At 43.0% G+C, this 10,538-nt stretch overlaps 1 protein-coding gene across 1 annotated transcript; it reads left to right on the forward strand.

Moving 5' to 3' along the window:
• Positions 1-54: 54 nt before the first annotated feature.
• On the forward strand, positions 55-10,120 carry psmc4 (proteasome 26S subunit, ATPase 4). Its single transcript, XM_005753125.1, has 11 exons — positions 55-330; positions 829-927; positions 4,833-5,019; positions 5,329-5,475; positions 5,646-5,755; positions 6,360-6,453; positions 6,562-6,729; positions 6,825-6,901; positions 8,559-8,727; positions 9,166-9,221; positions 9,690-10,120. Exons 1-11 carry the CDS (start codon positions 298-300, stop codon positions 9,801-9,803), a joined length of 1,254 nt encoding a protein of 417 aa, XP_005753182.1. The 5' UTR covers positions 55-297; the 3' UTR covers positions 9,804-10,120.
• Positions 10,121-10,538: the final 418 nt, after the last annotated feature.

Below are 10,538 nucleotides of genomic sequence, written 5' to 3' on the forward strand. Positions count from 1 at the left end.
ATTTTCAGCTCCTCCCATAAATGAAGCAAGCCTCGATACGCGCATCGCGGAAACGCCCCCTCCATTACTCGACACAAGCTTCGAAGCCTCGATACAGAACATCACATCACTACTTTCAATTGTTTGCCAACCGCCAGTACAAATGTAAGAAAGAAAGAAAGAAAGAAAGAAAGAAAGAAAGAAAGAAAGAAAGAAAGAAGAACGCTTACACTCCACTTCAGCAGGTGGCGCTAACGCACCTCTAGAGTGATTTTCCAACCGCACTACGGAAGCCGTAGAGGAAGAAGAAACTCGAAGATGGAGGATTTGGTGTCTGTTGAGAAGAGTCCGGTAAGAATCGGTTTCCCCGGTTTTCCTTTTCTTACAGTGAATTCTGTGTGATGGGCTTTCGTAAACTCACGTGTGAGAGTGTGTCTGTCAGCGTGTGTGTGTCGCAGTTTGTTTTGCTGGTCGTTAAAACGGTGAACCGCAAACCTGCCGATTCATTCTCAGCGCCGCTGCTATGTCATCCAGTTAGCCGCTAATGTTAGCATCACGTTCGCAGATCTCAAGGAAAATGATTTGTTTTCTAAGTGTGTGAGGAGTTTGTAAACCCGTACTCAGTAAATGCGTGTATTAATTAGTCAGATGATGGTTTAATTGCGGAACTCGGTGTTTTAAGCACCGCAAAGTAGTCAGTTATTGGTAGCTAGCTGTGAAAGTAGCTAATGATTGTGATGATTGTGTAAAGCAGCTGCTGTGCGGGTCTCTGTGATTTTGGATTTGTCCCTGAATGCTGAGGGCTGTTTATAACTCCACATGTTTGTGTTTTTATTGTCGCCTTCGCAGGAAGACATGCCGGCGGTACTGAGCTCCAGACCTCAGACGGGACTCTCCTTCCTGGCACCAGAACCAGAAGATCTGGAGGACCTGTACACCAGATACAAGGTCCTATTATCTGCTGTTTAAGTTTCACAGATTTACACACACTTAAATGGGTCCACTTTGGTAAAAAGACCACAGGAGTCCTGAAAAATGCTATCGTGGAAGGACACTGTTGGTTCTATAGGATTTTGCATTGAATGTTAAGTAGATGGTAAATGGACTGGTTCTTATATATCTTTGTACAACTTGCGTCATTCACACACCTAACACGCAGTTAGGTCCAAATTAGTGGCTTTTTCTGATTTCAAAGCTCTTCTCACATGGGCATCAGCAGGTTTCTGCTGGGATGTGGTGGAAGACACAGGAGAAGAAGTGCAGCTGACTCAGTGGATCTGCTTCAGTAGCAAACAGCAAATTAATGGCGACTTCAAAACAGACCAAGTGAGAGACCCGTACTTATTTGAAGTTCACCGCCTGGAAAACAGTGGGCGGTGCATTATAGATCCAGGATTATACTTTGTTGGGTCCACTTGACAGAAATGTGGTTGCATGTACCCTTTAGGCTTCAAACAAATTGTTGATGGTGTCATCAAGCTGCGCATGTTTTGGTCGAAAGCATTGCAGCAGCTGGAAACGACGTCATCTGCAAATTATGGCAAATAACAAAGAGACAAAGCACTTTTGAAATATGGGGAAAGCCAAAAACTGCGCTTCCTCCACTTCCGTAACATTGATTCATTAATGCTGAATTCTCTCGCAGCTGCTCTGTTCCCATGTTGTTGCAGTATATTAATAACTAACCTCGTATTGTGGATGAATAATCTCAGTTGTTCTCCTGACTGAAGTTTGGCCCGTGTACAGCATCCTGCTATGCGATTGCATTTGTCCCAAACCACCAGAATCCGTCACGTTAACTTTTATCGAGAGGAAAAAAAGTTGGCGTTCATCCTCCAGCTTCACTGTGCTAATGTTATGCTAACATAGCTGTGTCGCTAGCAATCACGTAGCACATCATTATATACCAGGTAGCCCAACTTCAGTAACCCTGCAAACGTCACTGTTGTTTAGTTTCATTTATGTTGGAAGTGATAGCAGAGCTGTACGTTTGAATTTTCTCAGAAATCTCTCAGTCAGAACATGCTACATCATGTTTAGGTGGAAACTAGCGAGCTAACTTCCTGCTAACTTCTAACTCCGTTGAATTTAATAAATTCTGTTTTCATGGATGTTAAATGTAATTGTTACACCTGGTAAAGCAGCAACGCTGATGATTTTATTACAGATGAAATAATTTAGACAGTTTTTAACTCTCAGTGATGCTGCAGTGTTTGTTTGACTCTGGGACCTGAAGTAGATGGAGTTTAGGACCCAGATTACTCCGCGAAGCTCCTGACTACGGTAGCCGTAATGCTCTGACGATCCATCAAGCAGTGCGGCTTCATAGCTACCAAAGTCGTATAATTTTTGGACAGATTTCTGCGCGCCGTGTAGCACGTAAAATCGGTTCGAGGTGATTAAACACAACCAGAATTCATACATAAAGCAAACTGACGATTTTTGAGAAAATTAAAGGAGTTTAAGTCCTTATAGTGTGTGAAATACGTTATACAGAATAAAAGAATATATCACAATACATATCGTTCCCGCACATGCTTCAAATTATACCGTGATATGGACTTTAGGGCATATCGCCCTAGTCTGCAGCTTTCTGTGTCCACATTGTCTTGCTGTTGTCGCCCTCACAAACATGCCAGAAATGGTGTCACGGCTGTTGCCACTTGTTACGCTCTGGTGTCATTTCAGCTTGTTACACGCACACTCTGGTGTGAGTGGCACATCTGTGTTTATTTTCATTACAGTGACATATGTATACATGAGCAAGTAGTATTACTATGAGATGAAGAAAGAAAGAAAACAGAAAAACCTTCACCATCACTTTCCTGCTCTTTGAAATGTCGAGGAAAAGTGCCGAGCATGTACAATGTGTGGACGTGGCCTCAGTAACAGTACCAATAGTTGAAGTGTTGAGAGGATGTTCAGGGTGAACATGTTTAATAACAATTGCTTTTGTCTTTGGAACATTCAGTGTTTCTCAGCTGGGGGGAAAAGGTTGGTTTCAGAGCTGTCAACAAAATTTCAAAAAAATGTTTATAGAATCAAGTAAATCATTTTTTACTCAGAATTCCACGTAGTGTGTGTGGTTAGGATAAACAGCCTGTGCTACTGTGGGCTGGTGGTCCCTGCAAGACAAAGTTTGCAGTCAAAACGCCCTCTGCTCAGGGCTTAACTGTGTCCTTCAGCGCTCTCACATTTTGCTTAGTTTGAATTAGGGCTGAACGATTATGGAAAATAATCTAATTGCGATTATTTGCCCCAATATTGCGATTGCGATGCGATATGCGATTATTTTTTAAGGTCTTTGTCTTCTGTATTATTAAACAAAGACAAGCAATACATCATATAGTATGGCCAATACTATATTACATTAATTTTAAACTGTTCTTTCCTGGAAGACAGACCTCTGTTATGATGACATGAGGTGATGCATGAATTGATGACTGACATTTTTATTTAACTTCTTCAATCACAACAGTATATTTGAACATACACAATAGTTTATTTTTAGCTTACAAACATCTGAGCATAAAGTGCTGACAAGGAACCCTGGTGTAAACATTAAAATGAAAGTCAGTACAATGTGCAGATTGCAGAAATATACATAAAAAAAATCAGTGGCTTTACCACACTCAGTTTTTCGACATCTGTGAACTACTAGACAGTCATTCAATTAAAAAATAATATTAAATAAATAAAACTAATAAATAAAAAATGCACACATCTTACTGATCTCTGCAGTCAGTAACATTACACATAAAGTGCAAACATAATAGCAATTGTATAAACACACACACAAACACGCCTTTAAAATTTAAAGGCGTGAAATTGGACGGTCTAGTTCTGATTAGCGTCACCGCTGTCTCGGTGGAGTTTAATAAACTCGGCCGTCTGCTTCTTGCTATCTAAAATATAACCAGACACTGGTGTAAATTCTCGACTGTCTCATACTTCTGTTTAATACGTTTTCTGTTTGACGTTTAGTCAGCTGTGTGAAAACCAAGGAGGAACCCACCCGGGGGATTAATAAAGTTTTATTTTATCTAATCTAATAACTTTAATCTCAGCCAAACCGATTTACTCACGAACAAACAAAACACTGAAAAAAGCCCAACAATAACGTTTTTAGGTTGTCTAAGTGACTTATATATTACGTTTAACCCGAGCAGCGAAACTCCGCGGTGATCTGAAAATGATGTGCCGGGAGTTGTGCCGTTCTCGGCCGCATCAGTAACCCTCGAGCTCCCGGCTAGCTGTCGAGCTAGCCGGAGGGTAGCAGACGCCTCTGAAAACGTTGAAGCACTTTTGCAAATATGGGATATCTTGATAAACCGAGCAGATATTTGATGTTTACACAGCTACTTTCTCGCCTGAAAATATGTTAAGTTTATTTTGTGACCCAGAAAGATTAGTATGAGTAATTTTAAAACTTAGTAGCGGCCGCCATTGCTGGAAACTGGAGTTTGGCTGGGCCGCGCTATGAATTCTGGGATATGGTAGTAATTTGGACAGCCTTCGGCGCGTCGCTGTGACGTAATCGGTCTACAAATGCGGCCTCAGGAGGATGCAGCCCATGAATTTGGACATGTCCAGAGTATAATCGCAGCCTTTGCGGTTAGAAAATTGCACTTGATCATGTCGCGATATTATCGCAAATGCGATATATTGTTCAGCCCTAGTTTGAATTCAAATTTTTGTTTCTAATCATCATGTTAAATAATCCAGGTGGAGTTATTGTGGCTGTTTTCATCGAGCAGCCTTTGGCATGGAAGCTGCAGATGTGACCTGCAGCTTGTGACCTGTGACCTTCATCTCCAGCAGGCTCTCACGCTGCTTTTGCTGTGTCTTTGCAGAAGCTGCAGCAGGAGCTCGAGTTCCTGGAGGTGCAGGAGGAGTACATCAAAGATGAGCAGAAGAATCTGAAGAAGGAGTTCCTGCACGCTCAGGAGGAGGTGAAGAGGATACAGAGCATCCCTCTCGTCATTGGCCAGTTCCTGGAAGCTGTTGACCAGAACACAGCTATTGTTGGTTCCACTACAGGTACTGTGGGGGCAAAAAGGCAAACTTTAATAGATCTACTAAACCAAAAGAAAGGGTTCTCTATTAGCATAAATGGAATATTACATCACTTGGAAATCAGTAATAATTGTTTTTGCTATCTTTCAGCAAGCCCTTTAACCTGACTCTGTGATAAATAATTAAACCCATAGATTATAAATGAATGAAGCTGCAGATGATGCATACAGGCTTTATCATGTTCCGGCTTTCAGATGTGCCATGTGCCGTGTACGCCTTAAATGTGTAATGAGCCCTGTTCCTCCTCCTCATTCCTCGTTGTCAACCTTTCAGGGTCGAACTACTATGTGCGGATCCTGAGCACCATCGACAGAGAGCTGCTGAAGCCCAACGCCTCGGTGGCCTTACATAAGCACAGCAACGCTCTGGTGGACGTGCTCCCCCCGGAGGCCGACAGCAGCATCATGATGCTGACGTCAGGTACGAAGACTTTCAGGCTCTGACATGTTCAAGCCCTGTCGTGCAAACTCATCACAGTGGGCCGGAGCTTTCTTTGTTTCTGCGCTCGCGTCTCATTAAAAATATCTGAAGCTGGCGCGTTCACTTTAACCATCAGAGCTGCTTTAACTTGTGTGTGTTTCTGCTTCCAGACCAAAAGCCTGACGTGATGTATGCCGACATTGGTGGTATGGACATTCAGAAGCAGGAAGTGAGAGAAGCTGTGGAGCTGCCTCTCACACACTTTGAGCTCTATAAACAGGTCAGATATTCAAGTGACATTTTCACACTCGTCATGGTCCACACTGCTAAACGCCAGACGCACAAACGGTAACTAAAGCCAAGTGTTAACTACACCTGGTCTTAGCAGTGCAACACAAAGGTTAAAAAAGAAAGTTTTAAAAAGGTAAAATGAGATTTACACTGAGCGCAGTGGTCGTCTATGCTTCCTAGACGTGCTCCAAACTAGTCACATGACTTCTGGCCACAGGCTGTATATAAAATATAGACGTCGTGTCAGCGTTTGGAAAGTGAAGCCAGTGTAAACCTTAACCTTGATTCTTCATAATGACCTGCACGACCATTATTGTATAGATGTGTATGAGAGAACCTCAGTAAAAACCTTCCTGATAGGTTTATGATCTCAGTCGCTGTTGAATAAAACATGTTAACTTTGTACATTTTAGCTCCATGAAAGTTTAAAAAAGACTCATTGGGGGACACATGTAGACTGTAGTACACAGCTACGGCCAGAAGGTGGCAGAAATGCATGAAGATGTTTGTCAACAATGACTGTGCAACAAATGTAAACAAAGGATGTTACATGACTTATTTTTTCATATTCAGCCTTCTGACTCTTTCCTCAGATTGGCATTGACCCTCCCAGGGGCGTCCTTATGTACGGACCTCCAGGCTGCGGTAAGACCATGTTGGCCAAAGCCGTGGCTCACCACACTACAGGTAAGTGCAGCAGGACGTGATGTGCACCTGTAATACATTTAACTTTAAAAGGCTTTAATGTGATTTTTATAATAAGTTGTGTTTCACCGATTTTCTCTCTGCCTGCAGCGGCGTTCATCCGCGTGGTCGGCTCCGAGTTTGTTCAGAAGTATTTGGGGGAAGGTCCTCGTATGGTGAGGGACGTGTTCCGGCTGGCGAAAGAAAACGCCCCCGCCATCATCTTCATCGACGAGATCGACGCCATCGCAACGAAGCGTTTCGATGCACAGACCGGAGGTACGACTTTTATACATGTTGTTTTTAGCCCTTGTCCTGCACGCGACTGTCTGCGTGACGAACTCGGCCGTCTAACCTCTTTGTTTCCTCTGCAGCTGACAGGGAAGTGCAGAGAATCTTACTCGAGCTGCTCAATCAGATGGACGGATTCGACCAGAATGTCAACGTCAAGGTGAGCCGAGCCTCTTAACTGTTTCCCCCTGTGGCTGCACCACCTCTCTGCGTGCTGACTCGAGCTGCATTTCATTCACTGCATCGTTATCACTGCGTCTGCTGCAATCCAGCTTAGAGAGCATCCCTGAGGCTCACGGCGTCATTCATCAGCACCTTAAATGGACATTTTGCCCTTGAGCTGTTTACACATGGAGTGCAGCTAAGACTTGTACAAAGAACTCCTTCCTGTTCTGATGAATGCTATAACCCAGAAAGGTTTTTGGGGCAGATTTGTTTTTCTCTGCCAAAATAGTTCTTACAGTGAGAAAAGTGCAGGAACTTGATGGTTAAAATGTTACAAATGCACACGCTCAGAAATAATCAGGAACACTGTATCGTATTTATTCTCATTTGTATCATTAACAGCTTTTATTTGTGCTTATTTATGTGAGCATATTTATCATATGTAACAGATTCATGTAGTGTAGGTAAATCCTGTCTACTCTTTGTGGTCTGAAGCTTGCTTTGAAGGTGATTGCTGTTCAATTGCAGGCAGACAATTCCAGGCTCTGGTTGCCTAGGTAACCCACTAATATATTTACTGTCAGGTTACATGTCAATCGGCCTTTGCTGTGCTCTCACTGGCAGTCACTTGAAGCGATCGCCTGAAAGCTGAGAAAAGTTTCTCGGGTTATTTTCTGTTTTTTATAGTCGCTCGATGTGGGGAAATCTCACTGAGATCATGTGGTCTTCAGTCGCCACGTTGCTTCCAGTTTGGACGCAGCTCAAGTCGAGAGTAGTCCTCCAAAGAAATGATTATCCACTCTTCCGAATCATTTCTTCGCCATATTTCCAAAGTGAGTTTAAGGCCTTTAATGAGGATCAAGCTGCCTGTCGTGACGCTGGTTTGGACCACTTTCTTAGTATGTTTATCTTCTTCTAACTCTGGATGTTTTCCCAGAATAAATATTCTGAGACTGAATTCCTAACATATCACAGATGTTCTTGTCCAAAGTCTCTGAACGTTACGTGACGTACAGCCTGGAGTAAATCATCCTCCTGTCCCGTCCAGTAAAAACAACACACGTCTCTAAAGTTAAGTAACCTTTAGTTCATTGACATTAGTTTATTCTACCACAGTATCCAGCCCCATTCTTCATCATCCCAGCACAGAATAATATACAAAGACTGTTTTCTTCCAAAATTCAAAATTACTTTGTCAAGAAGTTCAGCAGCTGTCGGAGCGGTAAATTAGATCTAAAGGGCCGTAATGGCAGATCGTGGAGGATTTAAAGAAGCGAGATCCAAGTATTCCAAACTGGTACTTCATATAATAGCCATTGTAAATAAATAAAGCTCATTGTGCGTTATCTTTTTATAAATAGTTGAAAATGCCATGAAAAAGCGAAGATATTCCGACAACACGACGCAGGCTCACTGCAGCTCGACGGTGTTTACAGCAGAGTGATGTCACTCCCTGCTGTCCTCCATCACCTCCACCTGTTGGTTTTCTCTTTATTTTTTCTGTTTTTCATTTGAAGAGCTTAAGAGTTCAAGGAAACCCCTGTGGAGAGACAGTCCAAGTTAAAGAATAATCATCTGTGCCTTTATTAAGTGAACACATCACATGTCACGTTTACAATCATGTGCTTTAAGAACATCTTCCCCGTCTTCAGGTGATCATGGCCACCAACAGAGCCGACACTCTGGACCCGGCTCTGCTCCGCCCGGGTCGTCTGGACAGGAAGATCGAGTTCCCGTTGCCCGACCGCAGGCAGAAGCGTCTCATTTTCTCCACCATCACCAGTAAAATGAACCTGTCGGAGGAGGTCGACCTGGAGGACTGTATCCTTTTGGCCCTTGAGCTTATTTTGTTCCCGCTCTGCAGCGTTCACCACAGCACGTAGTAACTGTCTCACTTCAGGTTTTCTCATTTAAACAATTCACTGTGAGTTTCTACATTGTTGGGTTTCGTTTCCGACTCTGGGCTGTTGACTTCTTTGGCTGGAGGTGTTGTTGTGTTCAGTCTGCGAGTCCTTCCATCTGCGTTTACTTTTGCATGTCTGTCCTCCACATTATCCACTTGGATTCAGGGCCGAACTGGTTTCCACACTCGCGTTTGGCATAAAACACACCAACGGCTTGCTTTGCATTGTAAAGTGTTAGAGATGAGAATGTGCTCCCTGCGTACTGTTTACATCGCACCTCCTCCATAGACACCTCATCACTGCTGCTGATTCATTGAATGCTGTTTTTGTTGATTCGGCCTTCACTGACACACAGATGTGGCCCGACCAGACAAGATCTCTGGAGCTGACATCAACTCCATCTGCCAGGAGGTGAGCTATGCACTACACCTACTTGTTTACACTTTTTAAAATAATGTATCCATTAAGTATGAGTTATTAGTGATAATGTCTTAAATACAGTTTGGAGACGTCTTAAAATTTGATCGGCTGTGAGCTGAATGTTACTTCGATCAGCCAGTTTTAAATGTAGAAGCTTTTTTGAGCCGTTCGCTCCACGTGTTTAAATTTGGGAGAGTTTTCCGTCCGATGCTTTTCCTGACGCCACCTAAAGGGAACTGAATCGGCGACCTTTTGTTGACGACCTCTTCCTAAAAGCTTTGGCTCAATTTCAATTTAAAGCTACAAGATCATAAAACGAGCGCCAAACGTGGCCAAAAACCACCTGTGTGAGATGTTGTGTTTATTCTGGGAACTTTAAATTAGACTTATAATGGTTTTAACCTTATTTACTTTCATAATAAGATAAAACTGATTACTTTTCTTCTTGTCTTGTCTCAGGCCGGCATGTTGGCAGTGCGAGAGAACAGGTACATCGTCCTCGCCAAAGATTTTGAAAAAGCCTACAAAACGGTCATCAAAAAGGACGAGCAGGAGCACGAGTTCTACAAGTAGACGGAAAAGATCATCGGGAAGAATAAAGATGTCCAGACACACGTCTGTTATTGATTTCCGTCTGTGTCTGTAACTACGGCTTTTGTGAATTCACGACCTGCGTTGATTTTTGGACTAAATTTACTCACTGTGGCGCTCGTGGCCTCACGTCAGCCCCGTGTCACACCACCATGTGAAGGAGTGTGTTTTCCTACATGCGCTCCTCTGGTTCCTAAAATATCTGGCCCTGACTGTAGCTAGGATAGAGCATTTGTATCTGTGTGTAGTCTGAATAACCCGAGAAATACATTAAAGATGTTTTCCATAAAAACAGGAAATGATGGTGATTGTTTTTCTACTTCTGGCTGAGCCATTAGAGCAGCAACAAATGTTTGTTATTCGATGGAGAATATTAAGCGGGAGTCACTTTAATTGATTTAAATGCAGTCTCGCATATTTTAGGGTGGACCTTAGAGCCACGGCAGTTTTAGATGCTTCGATGCTGACTTTTTCAGATCCAGCAGTCGCTGCGTTGTCACCACTCCGGACCAGCACCAGCCTTTTCATTTCATCTTTGTGGCACCGAAGCACCCGTTTAGACCTGATACTCACTCTCTGGGTGGGACTTGGCTTCATCGATGGGGATCAAACAACACAAAGTTACCTGTTCTTTAATGGCTGAAGTAATATCAGGTACAATCGCAACATTTACCAGATAAAATAGATACATTTATTAATCAGCAGTGGGAGCCATAC

Source organism: Pundamilia nyererei, unplaced genomic scaffold (assembly GCF_000239375.1).
Source record: "Pundamilia nyererei isolate P.nyererei 1_Seehausen unplaced genomic scaffold, PunNye1.0 scaffold00405, whole genome shotgun sequence".
Lineage (NCBI taxonomy): Eukaryota > Metazoa > Chordata > Actinopteri > Cichliformes > Cichlidae > Pundamilia > Pundamilia nyererei.

Excerpts from the sequence above, each read along its gene's own strand:
- psmc4 (XM_005753125.1), top strand. The coding sequence starts at position 298 with ATGGAGGATTTGGTGTCTGTTGAGAAGAGTCCG. Across the intron at positions 331-828 it reads TGTCTGTTGAGAAGAGTCCG|GAAGACATGCCGGCGGTACT; the intron begins GTAAGAATCGGT and ends TCGCCTTCGCAG. Across the intron at positions 928-4,832 it reads ACCTGTACACCAGATACAAG|AAGCTGCAGCAGGAGCTCGA; the intron begins GTCCTATTATCT and ends GTGTCTTTGCAG.